At 42.7% G+C, this 26,926-nt stretch overlaps 1 protein-coding gene across 2 annotated transcripts in view; it reads left to right on the top strand.

Annotated features, from left to right (window-relative positions):
- The first annotated feature begins 2,094 nt into the window (after positions 1–2,094).
- The window catches only part of LOC111970258 (RNA-binding protein Musashi homolog 1-like), a 37,183-nt gene continuing 12,351 nt past the window's right edge, over positions 2,095–26,926 (top strand). Inside the window, exons 1-7 of one of the 2 annotated variants that reach the window (XM_023996903.2) lie at positions 2,095–2,233; positions 2,725–2,765; positions 3,602–3,683; positions 3,819–3,903; positions 19,113–19,154; positions 19,589–19,681; positions 25,800–25,848. In XM_023996903.2, coding sequence (XP_023852671.1) covers positions 2,172–2,233; positions 2,725–2,765; positions 3,602–3,683; positions 3,819–3,903; positions 19,113–19,154; positions 19,589–19,681; positions 25,800–25,848 — 454 coding nt within the window. In that variant the 5' untranslated portion in view covers positions 2,095–2,171. The remainder of the gene's footprint in view (positions 2,234–2,724; positions 2,766–3,601; positions 3,684–3,818; positions 3,904–19,112; positions 19,155–19,588; positions 19,682–25,799; positions 25,849–26,926) is intronic. The other variant, XM_023996902.2, reaches the window with a different exon arrangement.

The following is a 26,926-nucleotide window of genomic DNA, read 5'->3' as shown; positions in this document are numbered from 1 at the left end:
GATTGGATCTCTGTTTGCCTTTTCTCTTCTTTAGCCCATTTTTACTCATTCCCATTTACTCATTCATATATACTAATATACTTTCCAAGTGTCTCCCTCTCTCCATCATATCATATCTAGCACCTAGTCCCATCACTTTCTTTTGCAAAAATGTTTCCTACCTTTCTCCTCTTGCTCGTTTTCCTATCACTTTCACAACTCATTCCTTCCCCTCCCCCTCTCACTCCCTCTCTCTCGCTCCCTATCTCTCTTTATCAGCCCCATTGATCATGCATGCAGAAATGTATCACGCCCACTGCTCCAGTCAGTCAGTCAGTCAGTCAGGATAGGGCGCTAGCTAGGCTCTGTCCTACATACTGTTCTCTCGCCATGGTCCACCTCTCCCCCGCCACCCCCACCCCCAACACCAGCCCTCGCAACCGTTTGACACACATACGCCTGACAGCACGTCTCGTGAGGCTGCACATAACAGCCACCACTCATTATTGTGTGTGTGTATGTGTGGCTGTGTGTATTAAGTGCAGTTTGATGCATTGGAGGTATTGTAAACACACACATTTATGTGTGGAAAATGAGAGAGTCTGGACTAGAGTTTTTAGTTGTTGGAGCCCCCTTTCTCTCTCTCTGTCCTTAGTCACTGAATGTACTTTCTTTCTCCCTTTCTCTCGTTCTCTCTCTCTGTCACTCATTCAGTGTTTTGATGCATTAGATGTTGCCCATTTCTCTGTAATGCACATATTATGTAGGCTATAGCTCAATGTGCACCTTTCAAATCAGCACAGTAAATAGCAGTAAACAAACTGCAGTTTTGACATGTACACTTTGACAGTTCAGCTAATATACACATAGCTGGTAGGGTAGTACATGCACCTCACTGTACCATAGGACAGGAGCAGTCCCACCAATGCATTTAAAGCCCTCAGGCGACATTCTTGTCCCAGTGAAGAGGGTAGCCTACTTAGGGGAAAARCTGGTAATCTGCCACTTAGTTGGTTAAGGCAGTCACATGGGTGGTCACATGGGCATGCAGTGTGGGGGCATAAGGACTTTTGTCCCAAATGTCACCCTATTCCCTACACAGTGCACAACTTTTTACCATAGCCATATGGGATCTGGTCAAATGTAGTACACTAGGGAATAGAGGACCATTTGAGACATATCCAGGGTGACTTAAAACCTCAACCATTTGTAAAGAGACAGAGAGCCATAGCAACCTGCTGCTACTGTGACTAAGAACAGGCATGTACAGTACAGTTAAAACTGTTCAAAATKAGCAGAGGCAGGGTACTGTGTAGCTTACATATCAGGCCTCTGGCACCCCGGAGCAGAGCAGTTCCTAGAGAGAATGCCTACTATAGGCTTTAGCTCAGCAGGTTAACACAGTTTTGTTGTGTGCAAGAGACACAGGTTGATGGTTTGAACCCAGTCGGTCAGATTGGTGGAACAACCTGGATGGGTCTCTGCAAGGAGGAGGTCTAAGGGGGTGTACTGAGCTGGGACAATAAAAGCTGTACTGCGCTGTCCTGGTTATGCATCCATAAATTGCTGGAACGGTGAAATAAAATATCTGTGTCAGCAGTGTAAAAATAGTAAATCAACAGTATGGTTAGGGTCAACGTGATAGTGTAAAAATCATGTATCTGTGTCTGCAAGGCGTAGTGTAGTTGTCATGAATCCCTGGTGTACCCCATATCAAATCCATAGAAGTGTCTTGACGCCACTCCATCCTCTCTCAGATGCATTAGAAGACGCCTTCCACGTTCCACTACATCCCCTTACACTCAGATTTAGTCACTGAATGTACTTTATACTCACTTAAAAGCTGGAGGCCTTATTTTGCTAGGCATATACTGTATACTAATAATTTATTCGCATAGAATAGACTTCCTCAAAACTTCCACTATGCACATCATTATCCTTCCGCGGGGAAACGTTTCAAGAGAGCGCCAAGCCTACAAGGCGGTGTGGTGAGGGGCGGGAATCGCGAGCACGGAAAAGCGAGAGAGAGGCGGAGCCTGCTCGTGTATGTGTGTGCGTATCAGCGTGCGTGTGCGGGCGCCACGCTCGCTCGTTCCTCCTCCTCTAGACAAACCACCCCCACACCCCTCCGCCACACTGAGTCTGTTACTCACTGCCTTTCCTCACCTCATAGTCGAGAACAGAGGAACGGAATGGATACGGAAGGGAGCCAAAGCAGCCTGTCCTCCGTGGACAACTCCCCCCACGACCCCTGGTAAAGCTCCCACACCGTCTCACCTGCGTCTCGGCCGTACTTGCTTCCATATGTGAGATAACCGTGGAGTTTGGTTTGTGTGGAGCCCACCCGAGCGCGGAGACAAAAGACAAGCATGCTTGTTCTGATGGGCTCTACCTCTCCAATGCGGTCCGCTCAACCGTGTATTACTGCCGCTCAACCGCGCAGGATCTATCTCTTGTTTATTTCTGCTATTTTCTTTTGAGTAAGCAGATGGCTACGATTGAAACAACTTTTCCTTTCCATTTGGAGAGCACTGGCTGGTTTCAGTATCTTCTCGTAGGAATTATAACGGCCCGATTTGACCACTCGTGCCTTCACAACATGGCCGATTTTCTTTTTACTTTATTTATGTTATTTTGTAGGCCTATATATATCTATTAATTGTAGTTTGCTTTTAATCTCAGATGCCTGTTTTACGGGAATATGTTGTTCTACACCACTTACTCTCGCCTCTATCTCCCATTCAGCAAAATGTTCATCGGGGGTCTCAGTTGGCAGACAACACAAGGTGAGCTGTCCCGCGAGCGACTTTTCAAAGTCCCTGGATGCAAATAGAATGCTTTGATTTAGTCTAGTATTATTACCCGTTGTATATACTATGTGTAGAACAATTCTTAACGTTGTTGAGTGGGCTATGTGAAGCTCTCGGAAGTTTGTAAAAAAAAAAACTGTTCTTAGTTTATAGCCTATCCTGCAGAAATCAAAGCTTTCATTCAACGAGGATCAGTAGGCAGCGCAGGATTTGCAGATTTAAACAGCCGAGACGATATGGGATTAACATTGTAAATTAGGACTAGTATTTTAATGTTTAAAACTATTTAATGTTATTTATGCGGTTGGTTACCATATGGAACACGTTTTTTTCTTTTGATATCTGATTGAAGCAGGTGAGAACGTCGTGCCTTTTGCAGCTTTGAGGGTGGTTTTGTTTGTGATATTGCGTTGTTTCGCTTATTACAGCATCATTGAGGCCATTCATTCAATAGGATACAGTGTTCTTCAAAAACGAATTGTTTGTAAACTGTGTTGCCTATTGGTTGATTTTAAAAGTATAGTCTATAGTCAAATCAGCTTATTTGTATACCCTACGTTATCACAATTGTGAAGTAACTATGGTTGTATCAACATATTATAACATGGGCTATCAACCCAGACAGCCATGAGTTGAATAGACTACCCTTATCCTACTTTCAATGAATGACGTTTCGACAAACAACAACGTGGTCTTGCTCAGTTGCGTTGTCTGTCGTCTTAAATACCCTATTATCGCCTACATTTAAATAATATTTCGTCTTTGGAACGCTGTTCGACCATCCTTTCATATATATATATATTTTTTTACAGAGGGTTTGAATGAATACTTCTGTAAATTCGGCGAGGTGAAGGAGTGTATGGTGATGCGAGATCCAGTTACGAAGAGATCAAGGTAAGGAGGCGTGCGCACCTCACAGTCCTATCATAGGCGCGCGCTCATTGGTTTATTTTCTTTATAGCCGGGGCGATAGGTTGTGTTTTGTTGTGTCAGCCTGTTATAATTCAAAGGCATTGTTTTTTTCTTCAGGGGATTCGGGTTTGTCACATACATAGACCAAGCTGGTGTGGATAAAGTTTTGGCGCAAAACAGACATGAGCTGGATTCTAAAACAGTAAGTTTATTCTGGCATCCTTATATTTATTTAATCTGATTTTAGAACAGTACATTTATTATTAGGCCTACATGCATCTATGTATTTTATATGGATGACATAATATATACCATAATGTTGTATACCATGTAATGAAAAGGTAGGCCCTGGTAGAAAAGTTTGGGAGATACTATGGGAGCCTCCCCTACAACCAAATCCTGGTTTAGGGCAGCCAACAATAAAGGTTCTTTCTTGCTGTTCATCGCCATGGTTACCTGGGGACTGAGACAGGGAGGAGGAGGCTTGAGCTCTCTCTCACACCAAAAAGAAAGTAGCGTTTTAGACAAAAACAATGTTAGGGCTGTGAAACATAMATTGGGTTGTGACTCACTGTGAGTTCGTAAAACTCTTCAATTGCGTTTAACCAAAATCAGAGAACTGTTTAGATTAAGTTAAGCCTACAAAAACTTGAAGCGGTCTATTGTTGTCAACTAGGTCTTGAGTTCAGTCCTTTATATTATTTTTTATTTCGTTAACTAGGCAAGTCAGTTAAGAACAAATTCTTATTTACAATGAAGGCCTACCCCAGCCAAACCCTAACCCGTACTACGCTGGGCCAATTGTGCGCCGCCCTATAACCCCTTGCCTGTGATAACTTCATAGAATTCTTTATAAAAGGAAAAATTCCATATAATTGGCTATGTCAGCATTTCCCAAACTAGGGCCTGCTACCCCATGTGGGGTTGCCTGATTTGAATATGGGGTTGCAAGAGAAACGCAGGCCCCTAGTTCATAGAACCACGGTTACTTCAGTAACCTCCGGTAACTGCAAGATTCCCATGTAATAAACAGCGGTTTCTGTTTTCTTCCTACAAATGTGTCTCTGTTTTGAACGGTTTAAGCTACAAAATATTATGACCCCATCACTGAAAGATAAGACTCTCAGAAACACGTACATGTCTTCTGTTTCCCTCTACAATGCCCACAAGCCACCACAGGACTCATTAGAACAGAGTGGACAAGACCAAGAAATAAATCGGACTGGGGGGAAATAACATCAATAATGATGGGGTTTTCATAGCCCCAATTAAACATTTAACATTGGCTGTTGATTACATCACCTTTTTACATGGTGGGGCCGCAATTTATTTTAAATATCAAAATGGGGTCGCGGGCCAAAACAGTTTGGGAACCCCTGGGCTATGTTGACTTCAGTGTTGTAGTACTCGAGACCGGTCTTAGTCTGGTCTCGGTGTCCAATACATTTGTACTCTGCCTTGACTCTGTTTCGGACAGTGAGGAGTTGCAATTTCTTCCAGAGACCAGTGGAGTACAAAGCTCATCATTATCAGCTTTCATTCAGTCAGCGCATAAAACTACTTTGCCAGGCCAAATATATACACTCCTTTCTTGAAACATTAATACCGTCGGTCTTTATATCTAGTATAGACATGTTTGCTCAGTGGTGGACCTATTGGACATTCAGTGTGTGGCAGGTTCATGATGCTGAAAGGACAGCAACGGTAATACCAGCGCACTCATGTAGGAGAGTGCACTTTTTGTAAAACACAAAGGGCCAGTGGCGTAGTGGAGTGTATACGCTGGTATACACCATGTACCCACTTTTTTTAAATGGGCATTGCATATACTCACTTCTTATTCCCCACTGATGCTTATCAAAGCAGTATAGTGGAGGTATACAACTTATGAATGATGTAGTACAATATATAAATCATGCACAAAGTAGCCTACGCAATCACAAAGCACGTCAAATATATTCACCTGCGTGCTGCACACAGCCTAGTTTTAGTAGATTATCATCTGCAGGCAACAAGAGCGTGTAGTGCTCAACTGGCTTTGGCATGGAGCTGTTCACAGAATAATGACATCGGTAGTCGGTAGGGTAGGAAAGACGTTTCAACGTATGATATCTACCAGTAAATGCTCACTAAGGCAACAATGGGTATGCAAACCAGGTATTGAAAAAGGTTGGTCCGAAGTCTTGGTTAGTAGGCTATTTGTTATGCGCAATTCACTCATCATTCCCTGTTTGCATCAGGGGCGTAGGCATGGGTGGGCACAGGCCCACTCACTGGGGAGCCTGGCCCACCCAATAAGATTGAGCAAAAACAGAAAAATAATACATTATTATTACATAAATACTCCTCAATACCCCCCCCACCCCCCAAAAAATATATATCTGTATGTTTCCCAGATGTCGAAAAGGGTCTCCTGATGTGGTTTAAGCGTTGTTGTGTACTTGCACATCACATTTCTTTTGTTTTTAGGTTTTAAAAAAGTGTGATTTAGAGAGTGGAAATCTTTAAAATATATATGAAAACTAAAAAAAAACATAGGATTTTTCACACAGACAGGCCGTTTGGGAAATTACTGGACTGGCCGATTGGGAAATGATTGGCAAAATTTGAGTATACCCACCTCTCCAGGCACCACTACACTAAATGCAACAATGTTACGCACATAAGTTATTTTCAAAGAAATGGCTAACAAGAGCCAGCGAGCTGCAATAAAAACACAGTTCCACTCACCAAATGATGATCAGTTGAAACTTAACTTCCTGTTGAAAATAATTCTTGAAAAGGGAGAAGCTAGCAAATTAGCAACAATATCCTCTTTGATAACACCTGTTGCAGTCGCTGCAAACTAGCCTACAACAGAAGATAGCTAGCTAGACAGTGGGAAAACTACTGCTCGCTATTGCACAGTGAACTGTTGGCCTTTGAGAAGGCAGAAGTTTCCATACATTTTTGGAAAACGGTCCCACCACAAGTCAAAATGTGATTGGTTGATTCCACGGTCACTCCAAAATGTTGCCCTAATACAGTTGAATGGCAGATGCCTTCTATCTAGCTTCAGATGGCCTAGCCAATGGCTGACTTAGCTAGCTAGATTTATCTCCCCAGACACTCCGGTCTTGGTCTTGAATCGGTCTAGCTTTAGGTGGTCTCGAACACAACACTGGTTTACTTGAATGGAAATGTCAGTTCTATTCATTCTAATTCTATGGAAATCACTGTAGTGTTTGAAGCCGACTGGTAATGCCACACACAGTAACGTAACCGTTGACGAATCTTGTGTCTAAACACTTTGTTGTTGATGGCAAACACAAAGATTGATTGCTGCTAATATCAATATTTGAATGACTATACAAGGTGTGAATGTGTCTGTGTGACTTTGTGTTGCATACAGCTTTGTCAGCAATGGATGTGTGGGTGTTTCTCCATCCTCCACCCCTCGATACATACTCTCACATGTGCACACACTACTATTACCACAAACACACACTGCCTGGCCCTGGAGGGTGAGAGAGAGGTTGGATAGAAGGCAAGTGTGGTTACATGAAGCAGGTCTGTTGCCCTGGGTGAAATCATTCACATCCACAGGGGACATTATGGTGACTACACRGCCTATTGGGACTTTTGTCTTCATGATCAATGCAGCATGTACTGCTGCCACCCAAAGGACAATAGCCACTATGTCATAAAGACATACAGTTGACGTCGGAAGTTTACATACACCTTAGCCAAATACATTTCAACTTAGTTTTTCACAATTCCTAACATTTAATCCTAGTAARAATTCCCTGTCTTAGGTCAGTCAGGAACACCACTTTATTTTAAGAATGTGAAATGTCAGAATAATAGAGAGAATGATTTATTTCAGCTTTTATTTCTTTCATCACATTCCCAGTACGTCAGAAGTTTACATACACTCGATTAGTATTTGGTAGCATTGCCTTTAAATTGTTTAACTTGGGTCAAACGTTTCAGGTAGCCTTCCACAACCTTCCCACAATAAGTTTGGTGAATTTTGACCCATTCCTCCTGACAGAGCTGGTGTAACTGAGTCATGTTTGTAGGCCTCCTTGCTCGCTCACGCTTTCACAAATGTTCTATAGGATGAGGTYGGGGCTTTGTGATGGCCACACCAATACCTTGACTATGTTGTCCTTAAGCCATTTTCCACAACTTTGGAAGTATGCTTTGGGTCATTGTCCATTTGGAAGACCCATTTGCGAGCAAGCTTTAACTTCCTGACTGATGTCTTGAGATGTTGCTTAAACATATCCACTTAATTTTCCTACCTCATGGTGCCATCTATTTTGTGAAGTGCACCCATCCCTCCTGCAGTAAAGCACCCCCACAACATGATGCTGCCACCCCAGTGCTTCACGGTTGGGATGGGGTTCTTCGGCTTGCAAGCCTCCTTTTTTCCTCCAAACGTAACGATGGTCATTATGGCCAAACAGTTCTATTTTTGTTTCATCAGACCAGAGGACATTTCTCCAAAAAGTACGATCTTTGTCCCCATGTGCAGTTGCAAACCGTAGTCTGGCTTTTTTATGGCGGTTTTGGAGCAGTGGCTTCTTCCTTGCTGAGCGGCCTTTCAGGTTATGTCGGTATAGGACTCGTTTTACTGTGGATATAGATACGTTTGTACCTGTTTCCTCCAGCATCTTCACAGGGTCCTTTGCTGTTGTTCTGAGATTGATTTGCACTTTTCGCACCAAAGTACGTTCATCTCTAGGAGACCAAACGTGTCTCCTTCCTGAGCAGCATGACGGCTGTGTGGTCCCATGGTGTTTATACTTGCGTACTATTGTTTGTACAGATGAACGTGGTACCTTCAGGGCGTTTGGAAATTGCTCCCAAGGATGAACCAGACTTGTGGAGGTCTGCATTTTTTTTTCTGAGGTCTTGGCTGATTTCGTTTGATTTTCCCATGATGTCAAGCAAAGAGGCACTGAGTTTGAAGGTAGGCCTTGAAATACATCCACAGGTACACCTCCAATTGAGTCAACTGATGTCAATTAGCCTGTCAGAAGCTTCTATGACAACATTTTCAGGAATTTTCCAAGCTGTTTAAAGGCACAGTCAACTTAGTGTATGTAAACTTCTGACCCACTGGAATTGTGATACAGTGAATTATAAGTGAAATAATCTGTCTGTAAACAATTGTTGGAAAATTACTCGTGTCATGCACAAAGTAGACGTCCGAACCGACTTGCCCAACTATAGTTTGTTAACAAGAAAATTGTGGAGTGGTTGAAAAACGAGTTTTAATGACTCCAACCTAAGTGTATGTAAACTTCCAACTTCAATTGTATTTACATTTTTGTCATTTAGCAGATGTTCTTATCCAGAGCAACATACAGTAGTGAGTACATGCTTTGTTATACTGCCCCCCACATGGGAATTGAACCCACAACCCTGTCGTTGGAAGCACCATGCTCTACCAACTGAGCCACACGGCAATAGGTTTTTGTTTTACAGGTCCTTAGTTACATAACTTTGACTAAACTAAAACGTTTTTTTTCAGTTACAATTCACCTCTTCAAGAAGGGTACCCCTTTATGATGTGATAATATGCCTATGATAATTTTTTTGCAAAGCAAATGCACTGGTGTTATAGCTACAGTCTATAGATTCTACAGTAATTACAGTAAAATTAGTGGGTTTTGTGTATACAGTAAGCACATTGTCATAACATGGTAGAGATAGAGTATGTTTGTGAAGTCCTTGAGTTGTATTCATACGACCACCACTCGAAATGAATCACCTGTTCAAGACAGATAAAAAYACTATTACGTTAACTATCCTATAAATAGATCACACCATTTATATCTTGTTGTTTACTTGATCGAGGTGGTAATGTTTTTTGTGTAACCCTGTTGGTATTTTATAGCCTGGTTGCCGTCTCTGTTCAGCTATTACATTCCACTCCTTGTACATATCTTTGGCATATGACACAAAGAGTCGATTGTTACAGAGACAGGTACCCAGACTAGGTATTTTACACTTCAGAAATGGTTTGAAATCAGGAGCAGATGTGTGGGTTGGGTGTCATGGCGATATCTCTGTGGATCCTAGTGACAGTAGGCCTTGTATTGTCAGAAGTGTGTGTGTGTGTGCGTGTTTCTCAATCTGATCTTTGAATATCTGATGAGCTTGGTGACATTTGACGACCCCGGGCTCCACTGTGTCGATGTGTGTGTGTAAAAGTGTGATGGTCAATCATTGAGTTACCGTGTCTGGATGACGCAGCGCATAATGTTTGAGAATGAGAGGGGCGTCTGTGATGCTAATGCTAGGCCATAGGTAGGAGGAGGCCAAGCCTCTGAAATCACAGCAGGGTTTGGGACATATCACCCTGAAAGGAGAATGTTGTGGCCATGGTGAGGGTTGAACGGCAGGGACACCATTTTTGATTTATAACAATATTTTGGTGCAGCTCACCGTGTTATGTTTTGGTGTGCTGAAAATGTCTGGTGTGCTGATTTCACATACAGTACGTCAATGGATAAATTGTGTCTCTGTGTAATTGGAAAAAAAGGTACTCAATTTTGGTGTTCCCGTCTCACTTACTCTGTCTCTCTCAATTCAATTCAATTTGCTTTATTGGCATGATGTAACAATGTACATATTGCCAAAGCTTGCTTTGGATATTTACAATATGAGAATTGTAAATATAAGAATATAAGAATAAATAATAAGAATCAAAATTGTCAACGGTACAACAGTAACAACAATAACCAAGGGTCAAAATAACCATACATTGAACAATAACAATAAGCATACAGTAGAGGATATGTGGTTTATTGGTGTGTCAGATACTGTCCCCCATCTTATGGCAGGCAGCAATGTAGTGCGCTGCCAACCCACAGCTCTCTGCGTCCTCCCCCAACAGGACGGGTAGCCTACTCTCATCAGAGAGGTCTTTGAAACCTTGAATAAGGGTTTCAAATTTGGGGAAATGACACTCTCAAATTGTTTTATATTTTTGAMATTTTGTCAGGAAATGCAGCTCTGTCTCAGGTTCTGCTGTTGTGCAGTGGTTGCACAGCCTTTCCTTTACAGGGATCCAGGTTTTCCTGTGTCTACCCTTTTCAATGACAAGGCTCACTGAGCCTGTACTTTGTCAAGGTTCTTCTAAGGTTTTGATCAGTAGCCATGGTCAAAGAGTTAGCCACAGCGTACTGTCGATTTAGGGCCAGATAGCACTGCATTTTGCTTTGTGCTTGTGTTTCCCAATAAGCAATGTAGTTTTGTTTTGACTATGTTGTAATTTGGTTTATTCTGATTGATTGGATGTTCTGGTCCTGAGGCTTCAGTGTGTTAGTAGAACAGGTTTGTGAACTCAGCCTCAGGACCAGCTGAATGAGTGGACTCAGATTTAGGATATTGGCCTAAATCTGCCCTGCATGCATTGTTTGTAGTTTTCTTCGTAGGATAATCTTACAGAACTCTGCATGCATGATTTCAATGGGGTGTTTGTCCCATTTGATGAAATCTTGTTTTGCAAGTGGACACCACACCTCACTGCCATAATGTGCAATTGGTTCAATGACACATTCAATTAGTTTTAGCCAAATTTTAATAGGTATTTCAATTTGAATTTGTTTTTTAATGGCGTAGAATGCCCTGGATGCTTTCTCTCTCAGTTCATTCACTGCCTCATAAAGGTGTCCAGTTGAGATTATTTTTAAACCTAAGTAATTGTAGTGTGTGCAGTACTCTATATTTTGTACCAATTGAGGACTTTGGTCTAATTCCCTGAGATCTGTATCTTCTCTGGAAAATCATTATTTTTGGGGTTTACTGCCAGGGCCTAGGTCTGGCAGTACTACTCTAGCAGTAGTACTGATTAAACATTTAACATTTAAACATTGATACCCTCTACACCACTTTCAATAACTTTGTAGAACAGTCCTGTATGACAAATATAATCAAATGCTTTTTGGACGTAGATATAGCGAGCATATATTTTGGTATTATTTTCGTGGACATGTTTATCTATCAGGGTGTGTAGAGTGTAAATATGATCAGTCGTGCGATGTTTTGCTATAAATCCAATTTGGCTTTTACTCAAGACATTGTGCTTATTTAGCAAGTTTAGAACTCTTACATTTATAATACTACAGAAGGAAGGAAGGTTCCCCAGGTTACTGTTCACACAAATGCCTCTGTAATTGTTAGGGTCAAATTGTCTCCGTTCTTAAAGATTGGGGTTATGAGTCCTTGATTCCAGATGTCAGGGAAGTAACCTACACTCAGAATCAAATTAAACCGTTTTAATATAGCCAATTGACATTTTGCACTAGTGAGTTTGAGCATCTCATTTAGGATGCCATCAGGTCCACATGCTTTTTTAAATTTGAGGGCCTGAAGTTTCTTATAGAGCTCCTGGTCAGTAATTGGGGAGTCCAATGGATTTTGATTGTCCTTTATAGCTTTTTCTAAACCATTCAACTTCTCGTGAATTTGGCATTGTTCTGCGTTTGTGTCAATTTGAACGGTGTTGTAGAGTGTTTTAAAATGGCTTGTCCATATGTCACCATTTTGTATCGCTAATTCCTCTTGTTTCGATTTTTATTTTTTTTCTCCAATTTTGCCAGAGGATGTTTGTGTTTATGGACTCTTCAATTAGTGTCAGCTGCTTGCTGTTGTACTGTGCTTTTTTGGTTCTGAGTGTACGTTTATAGAGTTTTAACGTCTCACAGTAACGAAGGCATAATTCACCATTATTTGGGTCTCAGTGCTTTTGGTTGGATAGTGTTCTAAGTTTTTTCCTCATAATTTTACAATTTACATCAAACATTTCTCTCTCTCGTGCTTTCTCTCTCTATCTGACTCGTCCATATTTTTCAACTTCTCAATGCCCCTCACCTTCTCTCTGCCTATCTATTCACCTATTTCAACCTGTCCTCTTTTTGTACCATCTCTTCTACTTTCCTTGTGCACTTTTACCTCTCGAACACTCCCCCCCTCTCTCCCTCCRAACCGTTTTTCCCTCTCTCCCTTGTGGATGGCTATTGTTTGACCAGCATGAGATGAGAAGGAGAGTGAAATTCCTTTCTGGAATTAGGAAGAATGTTCCACGCTTTGAGTGTTTTTTTCTATGCTAACCCCATGGAGAAAGTAACAGAGAGAAAGTGAGAGAAAGGCCAAGGTGAATGAGAGGGGTTTGGTAGTAGGAATGGGGGCAAGTTTAAGCACTTTGAAAAGCAGTGACAATACGCTTGACACTATAAAATCAAAGAGGTGGGGACAAATAGAAGAGATGTGATGTATTTTTGCCAACTACGTGATTAGGAAAGTCGGTGTTACTAATTGTAATATTCAGATAAAAAACATAGCACAGTCTAATCATATAAAGGAAAGGGAAAGGCGGATACCTACACCTTACAAACATGGTTATGTGCTTAAAAAAAAGAAGCCACCTGTATGTACCATGTCAGGTRTAGAGTTGAAATTGATTCAATTTTGAGTTTGCATTCCACCCATGAGGCCAAAGAGGGCGCTTTTGGTCACTGACTGCAGGAAAGGGCTACATCATGCAGAGATGTCAAGGGTAGTTTTGCATGAAAATTTGAGTTATTCGCCCATATCTCAAGTTAGGCCTCGGCCCTCAGAAGCCAACATCTAGACGACTGTCATGTTGTTATTGACAATGACACTATTGACCAATTGAATACGTTTTTATGAGCGATGCATATTGTTGATGTTTTGACATGAAGACAGAGTTCTACTTGTTTGGCTGCTTCAGAGGACTTCGACACAGGGCAGTAGTGTGATGGAGTGCATAGAAAAGAGGACCTGTGTTTTTTCCTGGTCTGCAGTAGGACTATCCAGGGTCGTTTTTTATTAGTGCACCTAATGGGAAAACATTTTGTACCGGAAAATGGAAATTAGTCTTTCTTATTGGACTAGTCTGGGTAGTCCTGTCATTTTTCTTCCAGTTGATGCCTAATGAACACGACCCTGGTCCCATTTTGACTATGCAAAACAAATATAGTCTATTACTAATAGACTTTAGCACATCAAATCGTCATCACTAGTACAAAGTAAGTTTGGATTGCATGGATTTCCAAAGCACGTAGTCAAATTCCAAGCCCACACAATTTTTTGTTGATGTTCTAGCACRACACAGCTAAGTAAACCAATCAGTTTATTAGGTATGTTAATCCTGCTGCGTTAAATATACCTCATGAAGAGTGTGAGAAAGAGAAATGACTTTGGTTACACTTTAATATCATATTTGAAGGTCTGGTTAAGGGCTTGTAAGTAAGTATTTCACAGTAAGGTCTGCCTACACTTGTTGTATTCGGTGCATGTGACAAATAAAGTTTGATTTGATTTGGTCATAAACTGCCCATAAACGTTACTATTACATGTAGTTTACCATTGCATTAGATTAATACACAATTATGTTGATTATCATTTAGGCAGATTACTGGCCCGATTACTAACAATGCTTTATACATACATGTATTTACTGATTCTATGTAACGGTAGTCATATTCTTCCTCCTCCTCAGACGAGGAGAGGCGAGACGGATCGGACCAATACGCAGAGTGGTTAGTGTTCATGATGATTTATTATAACGAAACTTGAACACTGAATTACAAAAACAAATAAACGAAGTGCAGAAACCTATACAGTACCGTGTGGTGAAAACACAAACACGGAAACAAACACCCACAAAACACACGTGAAACCCAGTCTGCYTAAGTATGATTCTCAATCAGGGACAACGATTGACAGCTGCCCCTGATTGAGAATCATACCAGGCCGAACACAAAAATCCCATCATAGAAAATCAACCATAGACAAACCCACCCAACTCACGACCTGACCAACTAAAATAAATACAAGACAAAGGAAAACAGGTCAGGAACGTGACATTCTAATACATACATGAATGGACAGTCTACTGATGTTAGTAATTCTAGAGCAGTTTAGTGATGACCGCTGCTCCCGAGTGACGCAGCAGTCTAAGGCACTGCATCTCAGTGCTAGAGGTGTCACTACAGACACCCTGGTTCGGATCCAGGCTGTATCACAACCGGCCGTGATTGCGAGTCCCATAAGGTGGCGCACAATTGGCCCAGTGTTGTCCGGGTTTGGCCGGTGTAGGCCGTCATTGTAAATAAGAATTTGTTCTTAACTGACTTGCCAAGTTCAATTTAAAAAAATGCCACGGGCCTGGTTAAAGTTAGCTAGCAATGCTGAGATGCCTCACTAAGAAAAGGCTATTAAATGTTTTTGTCACAAGGGTATAACTCATTACCGGACTCAGAGCAAGCAAAGAGATTTAGCATGATGACAAAATCTGCTACGCTTGCGAATCTGATCATTGAATTTGGCTGTGTGTCTGTTTACTGATGGGTGATTGGTCTCCATATGGGGTGAGACCTAAAAATTCTAAATATGGGGTGAGAACTAGGTTAGCATTAACATTAGCTGTTAGCAATGTCGCAGGTCATGGCTCTGTGGAGATTAGCTCTCTGGTGGTGACGGGCAGAGGAGACGAGAAGGGGATGGAGGAGAAGATGGAAAGGAAGAGAGAGACAAGGAGGCCCTGGTCTGTAATTAGTATGGATCTGAAAGGAACCTAATCGGATTGAAGGAAACAAAGTGGTTCTTCTGAAGTATAGCATCACCCCTGAGTGTGTATCTTCCCTCCTGAAGGAATTGATCAAGTCACACACACACACACTCTCTCTCTCACTCACTCACTCACTCACTCACTCACTCACTCACTCACTCACTCACTCACTCACTCACTCTCACTCTCTCACACACACAGGTTGTCCTAGCTGGGTCTTAGGGGTAGGGTGACTTCTTCCCTAACTAATTACTCTGCCATTGTTCAGCTGTGCAGATTGACTCAACTAGCCCAGACCCAAATCCAATTGCTGTCCACCGAGTGGTACAATAGCCTAGCCACCTTCCAAACGTCTTGTTATGGCTGTTTCTAAACAGATTTTATAATGTCTTGAATTATGAGATGATAGGATAGCACATTTTCGTTAACTATTTGTGTGTGTTTTCCTCGCAAACATTTTGTGAATGAGAGTGTTAGAAAAAGCAGTGATTTGGTGGAGCATATTGTGTGGGTGTGCGTGTTTTAGGTGTTTAACCGCACAATGAGTGTGTGGGGTGTCCCCTGTTCCTCTGTGGGCCCATCTGTTTTTTCCTCCCTTTGTCCTGTTAATTAATGAAATCAGAAGGGCTGCCTTCTGGGCCAGGACTCCCTGCACACAAACTGGGGAGATTTTGTTTTGAATGGCCACGCTTTCTCTTTCCCCTTTTCTCACATCTTTTCATCTCTTCCTCGATCTAGGCCTATCTCCCTTTCTCTTTCCTTCCTTTTCACCCTCCCCTTCGGTTTACATTTACATTTTAGTTTAGCAGACACTCTTATCCAGAGCGACTTACAAGAGCAATTAGGGTAAAGTGCCTTGCTCAAGGGCACAGATTTTTCACCTAGTCGGCTCGGGGATTTGAACCTGCGACGTTTCGGTTTCTTGCCCAAAGCTCTTAAAGGGATACTTAAAGCAATACGGACATTTATCTACATCCACAGAGTCTGATGAACTTGGGGATAACTTTTGTCTCCGTGTGTAGTTTGAAGGAAGTTGCTAACTAGCGTTAGCGCAATAACTGGAAGTCATACCCATAGACTTACAATCATTGCGCTAACGCTAGTTAGCATTGGCTCGCCGAACTACCTCTAACTTCTTTCAAGACATAAAAATTGTATCTACGAGTTCATCTGTCGATAACAGGCCTCATTGCCAACATCCCAAAGTATCCCTTAACCACTAGGCTACCAATAACCTGCCACCCTAAAAACCTGCCACCCTAGTTTTGACTGTTTATTCAGTTCATTCTTGCTTTCATTCTATCTCTTCCCCATCCCGATCCGAAAAGAAAAAAAAACATAAGGTGAAAATAACAGTAGTGCTGTGAGAGTATAATGTGAATGTTGTAAGACTACAACTTTTTATGTTGTTCTCTGCCTTCGCGACATGTGTTGGCAACCGGGTGCTAATGATGATTTGTAATGCCTTCACTTTGTTTGTTTGTTTCAGTTTTAAACATATCTGGATAGGTTTGGCAGTTTGAAGTGACTATCGGATGTAGTCTAGTCTTAAAGGGACTAGACTCCTATCATGCTAGCAGATAGACTTCCAGTCATTCCTTCATACTGGACACAGAGACAATGAAATGGGTATCCATAAATTCATCTAACTCTGGGGAAGTAGATAAAGGGCCTCGTTGCCATAGTCTCAAAGTATTCATTATTTATTACTTTATTTCTGAATTTTTGGGGTATTTTCCTTAAAAATGCATTGTTGGTTAAGGGCTGTGAGTAAGCATTTCATTGTAAGGTCTACACCTGTTGTATTTGGCACATGTGACAAATAAAATTTGATTTGATTTGTAATCCTTTAACATAAAGCACTCAACCAATAGGCTCTGGCTTGATGGGATCCTTCTCTGCTCTCTAGTATCCACCTGGGATGTATGTCACAAATCAAGAAGTTGGCCGGCTAACATTTTTAAGCTCAGTTATAACTTTATTACTATCATTCTCTGCTTTATAACGTAGAATATGTTATTATGTCAGTTATACCATTGCCATTTTAAGTTGTTATTTGCGATCAAGGACATGTTTCTGAATATTTATGGATGTTAGTTGGGAAATTGCTCCTGGTTTGTGGAATAGACCGATTTGGGCTAAACTAAAATAGTTTCCTATAGCGGCCATGTAGGCCCACATTCACTGTACTATCGATACCTATATATATTCCTGCTTTCTGCTTCATTCTAGGTGCTGTAGATCTGTACCCTGTCATGTCTTTATAATGTAATGATACTAAACAGCATGGCAAGATGTGGCCTATGTAGCTTATAGCACAACTCTAGTAGTCGATACTTTAGGTCCAATACTTAGTTAGGGGTGTCGGTCCTTTCCTCTTTGTTGCGTTTTTCTATCTTTATGACAAACATGCTTTGTTTTACTGATTCATGAGCACTAGAGGGAACATGAACATGCTTGATAGGAATGTTTTGAAATATAATGGCACTAAACTATTGGGATGATCAGGCTCTTGTTTGACCCCCAAAATTATTGTTTGTATCATGGTGTGATCACTCTGCCACAAGGGCCAATTCAGTCAAGTGTCATTAGGCATATGTATCGAGCGACAAGTGTGAGATCATCAGTAGAATTCATGGTTTCTTCCTGGCATACGGAGTAAATGAGAAGCACAATTTGAAAAGTTCCAGATGCTCAACACTCGACAAGAGCTGTTGTGCCACACCTGCCAACGTAGTCATGCTATGTAGTCCCCTTCCGTCGTCAACAGTACCCTCTGTCACTCTGAAGGCAGCCGGAGATGACAGTCCTCCCCTCCTCTCCATCCTACACCATGGGGTGAGGAGGAGCCCTCTGTCTCACTCAAACATCAGCCATTAATGTGTCATTTAGCAGATGCTTTTATCCAGAGTGACTTAAAGTAGAGTGAGTACATACACTGAGTGTACAAAACATTAAGAACACCTTCCTAATATTGAGTTGCACCCCTTTTGGCCCCAGAACAGTCTCAATTCGTCGGGCATGGACGCTACACGGTGTCGAAAGCGTTCCACAAGGAATGCTGGCCCATGTTGACTCCCAATGCTTCCCACAGTTATGTCAAGTTGGCTGGATGTCCTTTGAGTGGACGACCATTAATGATACACACAGGTAACTGTTGAGCGTGAGAAACCCAGCAGAGTTGCAGTTCTTGACACACTCAAACCGTTGCACCTGGCATCTAACCTGGCATCTACTACCATACCCTGTTCAAAAGCACTTTCCTAATGTTTTGTACAGTCAGTGTAGATTTTAGTAGTATGTAACCCCAGCATGAATGGAACCCATAACCCTGCCATTCCTAGACCAATGCTCATACCAACAGAGCCTCACACGACCGCGGCCCCTGATTTGACTTGAAAACCTGAGCCTTTATGCAAATCCTCCACGGCATACAATGCTCTGATTTGCACAGAAGCTTTTTTCTCGGTTCAAACAGTGTTTTCCACAAGTACTCACTGTCAACATGAGTCTATTCATTGATATACTGTGTGAATTTAAAGTGTTGTTTTGCTATTGTAGAGTATTATACTGTGGTATGCTAGCCTGGTCCTAGATCTGTTCTTGCTGTCTTGCCAACTCATATGGCGTGACCATAGGAGTTTGCCAGACAGAACAAGCAGATCTGGGACCAGGCTGGTGGTATGCAGTCTGCCACTACATTGGATAAAGTCATATAATTCCAGTGTATCACAGGTTTGGGATTGTCATAGAAATGGAATGTAATACCTTTCAAATACCAGAAAAGCTTTGTATCATAACGTATCGCCCTCTCTTTCCAGATTGATCCCAAGGTGGCGTTTCCTCGTAGAGCCCAGCCCAAGGTGAGTTCTCATCCCTGACAGGGTTAACTCCTAGACGCCAAGGTGACGTCACAGCCGCCATGTACCATCAGGGGAGGCCTGCCTAACGCACCAGATTATGTTCCTATATTCCGTTCACGTGATGAAGGGGCAGCAATCCTCCGTCCTCCCTTACCCCCAACCTCATCCGACCTGTATATGACCCCGATACATAAGAAACGGGGTGGCTCTACCAGCCTAAAGACTCATGCACACATACACACTCATACACACAGTCACACACTGGGTCAAATGAATTGTGTTATTACTGTACTATGCTTTTCCGAGTGCCTGGCAACCCCCGCCCTAGATATTTCTTTACTGCTTAACATCTTAGAGCTTTATTATCTGAAACATCTACCTTTTCAATTTGCTGTGTGTTAATGATTGTGTGTCCTCTTCCCCTGTGTTGTCAGCTGGTGACCAGGACAAAGAAGATATTTGTGGGAGGTCTCTCTGTGAACACAACCATCGAAGACGTCAAGCAGTACTTTGACCAGTTTGGAAAGGTAAATGTGACACACTGTCTTAAGGCACGTTTGTTGACATGATCAGCGATCGGGAACTGGCGGGCCGCATGCAGACAGGCCACCATTTGAAGGCCCTCAGATAAAATGTTGATTTTTTGGGGAACTCAACTTACTGTTGTGAGGTAGAATAGTAGACCAAGGTGCAATTTCGAAATGTGTTTGTCCATCAATGGGTTTTCTCTTGTTATGTCAGTCCCTGATAGTCACTCAATTAACCCATGTCAGCTAAAGTTTTTTAGATTGGCCAGCTATTTAAACTTTTAGTAATCAAGGTCAAATTAGAGCCCGGCAGGCCCTCATTGATTTTGTTAGTCAGTGTCATTCAAATATCATATTAAAAACTGAAAACACTTCTTTCCACCCTATGGCAAAATGTTTAGAATGGCAGGAAATTAGCTGTACAACATTTTTTGGTGGTCCCCACCCCATCAGTTGCCCATCCCTGTACTACATGTATATATTGAATCAGTAGTAGTTCTCCAGTTCTCCCCCCATCACTCTATATCTCATGTTTTCTCAGTCTATTTGTCTCCCTGTTTCTCTATTTTCTCTCTCTTTTTCTCTTATTCCACATTTGGGTTAGAGACAGGGTAAGCGTGGCTAATTTCAGAGAACAGTTGAAAGGGAGGAAGGAGACGAGGGAGAGAGGGATCTCAAAAGAGGAAACACAACAACATTATGTTTGATATTTACTGTCAAAAGGCATTCTGATAGATATTAGCACTTCTGTCTTCCATTTTTCTCCCGTTACTGTTGTTTGAGTTGCTTCGGCTGTTCAATTTTTCTTCAAGCCAGTTAAGCCTATTTGAATGAGATGCAGTGAAAGGCAAACTCATGCTGGGATGACAGAGGAGTGGATAGAGAGAGGGAAGGGGGAGAAAGAGGGGCACCCCCTGGAGAGAGGTTGGGGTACTCAGAAGGGAAGTGTTTTCAAGCTGCAGGAGAGAAGAGGAACACAGACATGTATGAGAATACCCAACTCTCACTCAAATGTATGCGAAGTTCCAAATAGGCTGAAGAACAAGTGTCATAAAGGGATGACAAGTGGAACAGATGTAAAGAAAGTTGACAAACAGTCTTGAATCAGTGGGAAGGAAGAGGTGGAGAGGTGTTAGGGAGAGAACGAGTGGAGAGGTGTTAGGGAGAGAACGAGTAAAGAGGTGTTAGGGAGAGAACGAGTGGAGAGTGTTAGGGAGAGAACGAGTAAAGAGGTGTTAGAGAGAGAACGAGTGAAGAGGTGGAGAGGTGTTAGGGAGAGAACGAGTGGAGAGGTTTAGGGAGAACGAGTAAAAGTTAGGGAGAGAACGAGTGAGAGGTGTTAGGGAGAGAACGAGTGAACGAGTGTGTAGGGAGAGGAACGAGTAAAAGGTGTTAGGAGAGAACGAGTGGAGAGTGTTAGGAGAAACGAGTGAAGAGGTGTTAGGGGAGAAACGAGTGAGAGGTAGGGAGGTGTTAGGGAGAGAACGAGTGAAGAGGTAGGAGGTGTTAGGGAGCGAACGAGTGAAGAGGTGAGAGGTGTTAGGGAGAGAACGAGTGAAGAGGTAGGAAGGTGTAGGAGAACGAGTGAAGAGGTAGGAGGTGTTTAGGGGAGAACGAGTGAAGAGAGGGAGAATGAGTGAAGAGCGTGTAGTGTTAGGGGGAGAACGAGTGAAGAGGTAGGGAGGTGTTAGGGAGAGAACGAGTGAAGAGGTAGGGAGGTGTTAGGGAGAGAACGAGTGAAGAGGTGGGAGGTGTTAGGAGGAGAAGGGGTGGAGAGGTGTTAGGGAGAGAATGAGTGAAGAGGTGTGAGGTGTTAGGGGGAGAACGAGTGGAGAGGTGGAGAGGTGTTAGGGGGAGAACGAGTGAAGAGGTTTGAGCGAGAGAGAGAGGTGTAGTTAGGGAGGGAGGACAGTGGGGAGGAGGAGGAAAAGGGTCTCTAATTCTGAACTAATCTAATGCAACAGCTGCTCTTGCCACGAGACCCCCCCACACACACACACACACTATCATAAACACACACACACACACACACACCCCATCCCAAAACGCACTCTTACCCCCTGCACCTGTCTCAGTCTGTTGCCTTGGTGACCTGCTTTAGCCAATGTCCCTTGGTAATTTAGCAGTATGTCTGTGTGTGAGGCTTATGTCTCACACTCACCAACTTAAAAGAGTGTGTCCTGACTGTTTTGAGTGGACAGAAAACCTTCTAGAAAGACAGAATCACCATCCCCTTAGAGGGGGCTTAATGATGTCACTGAGGCGGGAGAGAGAGCAATAAACTAAAGGATGGAAGAGACTGAGAGAAAGAGGGTAGAGGAAAAGGAGTTCTGGTGGAGGATCCTGTCTCTACATAGGGGATGCTTGGGCCAAATAAAATCTTTGCAGATTTCCACATTGCGCTTCCAGCATTTGATTTGTACAGCAGCGTGTTTTGGAGGGAGTTTGTCACTTGATTTAAGAATGGACAGTCTCGTCAAATCTGGCACTCTCAACAGAACTGTTAATTTCTTACCATTGTTGTCTGTGCACTTCCAAATTAGGTCAATGTCAGTCTAGTGCAAAACATGAGCCCCTTTTTCTTTGATGTGATTGACCAACCGGATGTAACTGTACACGGGTTGCTCAACCGAGCCGATCCCAGCGCTCACGGGCGACCATGTTTATCTGGGAAGCAGGTCAGAATCCCACAGAGACGCATCTCATTTTACACCCCTGCCTTGCCTGGCCAGAAGTCCGCTGTGTTCCCCGGCACACTGTCCTGGCGTTCCCACTATCCCATTCCCAGACCTGTCCTCCCAAACAGTACTGGGAAACCATCGGATAGCACTCTACCTCAAAGTACAGTGCAATAATACCACAGCACCAGCTTCACTTTGAAGAGTCAGCAAACTATAGGCCTAATTTCGTCCTTCAAAATGGACGAAAGAGATGGGGGAGGGGGAGGGGAGGTGTGGAGATAGAGGGGTGAACAGGACAGACGGATAAGTTGGGCTCCAGTCAGCCATGTGAGTTTGCAATTAGAGGGCTTCACTGGACACTTTGTCTGCTGGCTTGTTTGGAGAGATGGGTGGAGAGAGGGATGAGAGAGAGGGAAGGAAAGAGAACTAGGGAAGAGTGAAACAGAGAGGAATGAGTAAGGTTTTTGAGGTGAGAGTGTGACTGAAAATGTCCTCAGAACGTTCCTGAAAAGTTCCTTGTCAATGTAACCTAATGAGAATGTTATGTGCCATGCTGTAAGGGGCATGCTCTCCCTGCTGGGCAGTGAGTGTGAACTGTGCTGAGGTAAATACTAGACACTATAGTTCAGCCAGATAGTATTAAACTGCTCTGGACACAGTGGACAACAGGTTGTTTACCTTTTGACTTTGGCCTGGAGGCTAACTTTCCTCTCAGACACAAAGCTAGCTTGTCGCATATCCTCGTGACTCTGTAACAGTTGGCCTAACACTTTTGTTATTGATACCTACGACAATAAAGCTTACCCACAGTTATACGCTTCAAGATGTTAGCTAGCTAGTAAATTTGTATAATTCACCATTAGCCATCCTCACAGCTCGATAATAGGGCTAAAGGTGACTGTTTTGTGTTCACACCCACACGCGTTAGCCTAATGCTAACAGGGGCCTACTTGAACATGTAACACACCGCTTATGATAACATGTCTCTGGTGCTGCAGCTGTCCACTTGCTGTCCCTGTCCCGACTTTGCTCTGTCATTGGGTTTAAAGGACCGTAAGGGTGAAGGGAGAGGAGGGAGATAAAACTGAATGAAGGACAGAGGGTGGACGGGGGGTTATGTGTGTGTGGAAGAGAGAGAGAGAGAGACTCACTTGGACTAACGGGTCTCCAACCCTGACCTTTTCCATATTTCATTGTCACACGCAGGGACACACACCCAGATACATACACTCACACACAAAATCTTTCTCCCACGTCCTCTCTCACAGTCAGAGAGACAGATGCACACACGCACAGCTTGTGTGAACTTTGTTGTCAGATTTAAATAAACTAAATATATTTTTTATATGCACTGCTTTCATTAAGACACTATCAGATGATCTCAAAGGTTAGAAATCAAACTGAGTCTAGAGCTTTCCTCCACTCACATTTCACCCTGTGTTAAGTTTCATTACACTTCGCCGATAGGTAATGAAAATAGCAATGCAGTCATGCTGTGTGTGCGTGTGTTAGCGTTGGTACAACTGATAATGTCTCTCACTGGCAAAACGTGGAGTAGTTTCACAGTTTCTCTATTAGAGGAGAGTTTGTGCTAACTTTCTTAGGAGAGCGAAGAGGGGAGGGAGGGAGGAGGTCAGCATGAATAGGGCTGCAGGGAGTGGGATAGAAAAAAAGAAAAGCGGAGGGAGAGGAAGAATTAAATGGGTGCGTGTTGACAAAGCCCCACTTCTCTTTGTTCTCTCTCTCTCTCTCACTTTTTCTCTCCCTGCCTCTCCCTCAGTCTGTCTTTCTGTCCATCCAACCCTCACTCTCTCCCCCAAACTCTTTTATCCTTTTCACCCTCGACCCACTCTTTCGTATGCACCAATCCCCCTCCCATCTTTATTCTGTCCTGAACTATCTCTCGCTTCCTCTCTTCTCTTCAAGTCCACGCAAAATTCATTTTCTCTCCTTCTAGTAAGCCCCTTTTCAACTGTGTCCCCTTCTCTACATCCCTCCACCCCTCTCTCTCCCTCTGTAGTTCTATTCATAGTGAGAGTAGTGAGAGGAGGGTGAGTTCTCCTAATTTAAATTCTTTACAGGGTCTCCATGGGAATAGTAAACTTTGTGGAGAGGAGAAGAAAGAGAGAGAGTGAAACAAAGAGAGAACAGGACACAGAGTTTGTGAAAAGCTTATCCCCCCTACCAAACAGAGAGAGAGAGCGAGAGAAGGGGGAGAGAGAGAGAGAAGGGGGAGAGAATAGTCCCTCCTACACTCTTAGAAAAAAGGGTTCCAAAAGGGTTCTTCGGTCTCTCTTCAGTGTAAAGGGTTCTTTATGGAACCCAAAGTGTTCTACCTCAAACCAAAGGGGTTCTACCTTGAATCAAAGGGGGTGTACACTGAACCAAAATGGGTTCTTCAAAGGGTTCTCCTATGGGGACAGCCGAATAACCATGTTATGGTTCTAGATAGCACCTTGTTTTCTAAGAGTGTGGAACTTTGGGAGTGAGTTAAACAGCGACTCTTTAACTTCACAGAGATGGGACCTCCTTTTCCTATCTCTTCTCATTCTCCGCTTTTCTCTTTACCTCCCCCACATTCTTTCCCCTGTCCCCCCTTCTTTCTGTCCTCCTCCTTTGTCACCTGTCACCCCCCTGCTCCTTCCTCTTTCTCCATCTGTTGGCCCCCTCTCCTCTCTTGCTCCAAAGGACAGGCCCTGAAGGAGGGACAATGAAGCACCATGCTGTGTAATGGTCTCTGCGTGTGCGCGTGTGTGCGTGGTGTCCAAGCTCATCTCTCTCAATTAAGTTAAATTCAAACGGTTTTAATGGCATGGGAAATGTGTTTACATTGCCAAAGCAAGTGGAATAGACAATCAACAAAAAGGGAAATAAACAATCAGAAATTAACAGTAAACATTACACTCACAAAGTTTTAAAAGAATATAGACATTGTTATATTATTGGCTATGTTGTAACAGTGTTGAAAATATTGCTACYGTGGTATTTAACCTAATAGAAATGGGAGTTTATCAAGATTGGATTTGTTTTCAAATTCTTTGTTGGTCTATGTAATCTGAGGGAAATATGTTTCTCTATACATTTGTTAGGAAGTGCAGCTCTGTTTCCAACTCATTAAGTGGGCAATGGGCACACAACCTATCTTCTCTTAAGAGCCAGGTCTGCCTATGGCAGCCTCTCTCAATAGCAAGGCTATGCTCACTGAGTCTGTACATAGTCAAAGCTTTCCTTAATTGTGGGTCAGTCACAGTGGTCAGGTATTCTGCCACTCTGTTTAGGGCCAAATAACATTCCAGTTTGCTCTGTTTTTGTTGTTGATTCATTCCAATGTTTAAAGTAGTTATCTTTTTGTTTTCTCATGATTTGTGTTGCTGTCCTGGGGCTCTGTGGGGTCTGTTTGTGTTTGTGAACTGTTTGTGTCTCTCTGTCTCTCATAGGTTGATGATGCCATGCTCATGTTCGACAAAACCACTAACAGACACAGAGGTATTGCCACGAAACACCAGCCCACACACACACACACACACACACACACACACACACACACACACACACACACACACACACACACACACACACACACACACACACACAATTACAAGTGGGCTAAATCAGGGTCACACAGAGTGATTCTTGGTAAGTCTTAAACAAATCTACTGTGAAACAAAAATATACACCTCACACACATGGTTATGTGCTTTATAAAAGAGAGACCTGCGCTATGTCACATATAGAGTTCAAATATATTCAATTTTGAGTTTGCATCCCAATATTACACTTTATATACACTAACATTTAAAAGTTAGGGGTCACTTACAAATGTCCCTGCACATTTCTTGTCCATTAAAATAACATCATATTGATCAGAAATACAGTGTAGACATCGTTAATGTTGTAAATGACTATTGTAGCTGGAAATGTTGGATTTTTAATGGAATATCTACATACATACATTCATTAAATAGTACCGACAAAACACCAGTGTCAATGTCAACAGTGAAGAGGTGACTCCAGGATGCTGGCCTTCTAGGCAGAGTTGCAAAGAAAAATACATATCTCAGACTGGCCAATAAAAAGAAAAGATTAACATGGGCAAAATAACACAGACACTGGACAGAGGAACTGCCTAGAAGGCCAGCGTCCCGGAGTCGCCTCTTCACTGTTGACGTTGAGACTGGTGTTTTGCGGGTACTATTTAATGAAGCTGCCAGTTGAGGACTTGTGAGGCGTCTGTTTCTCAAACTAGACACTCTAATGTACTTGTCCTCTTGCTCAGTTGTGCACCGGGGCCTCCCACTCCTCTTTCTATTCTGGTTAGAGGCAGTTTGCGCTGTTCTGTGAAGGGAGTAGTATACAGGGTTGTACGAGATCTTCAGTTTCTTGGCAATTTCTCGCATGGAATAGCCTTTGTTTCTCAGAACAAGAATAGACTGACCAGTTTCAGAAGAAAATCCTTTGTTTCTGGCCATTTTGAGCCTGTAATCGAACCCACAAATGCTGATGCTCCAGTTACTCAACTAGTCTAAAGAAGGCCAGTTGTATTGCTTCTTTAATCAGAACCACA

Source organism: Salvelinus sp. IW2-2015, linkage group LG11 (genome assembly GCF_002910315.2).
Source record: "Salvelinus sp. IW2-2015 linkage group LG11, ASM291031v2, whole genome shotgun sequence".
Classification (NCBI taxonomy): Eukaryota; Metazoa; Chordata; class Actinopteri; order Salmoniformes; family Salmonidae; genus Salvelinus; species Salvelinus sp. IW2-2015.
This window is presented reverse-complemented; position numbering and strand designations above follow the sequence as displayed.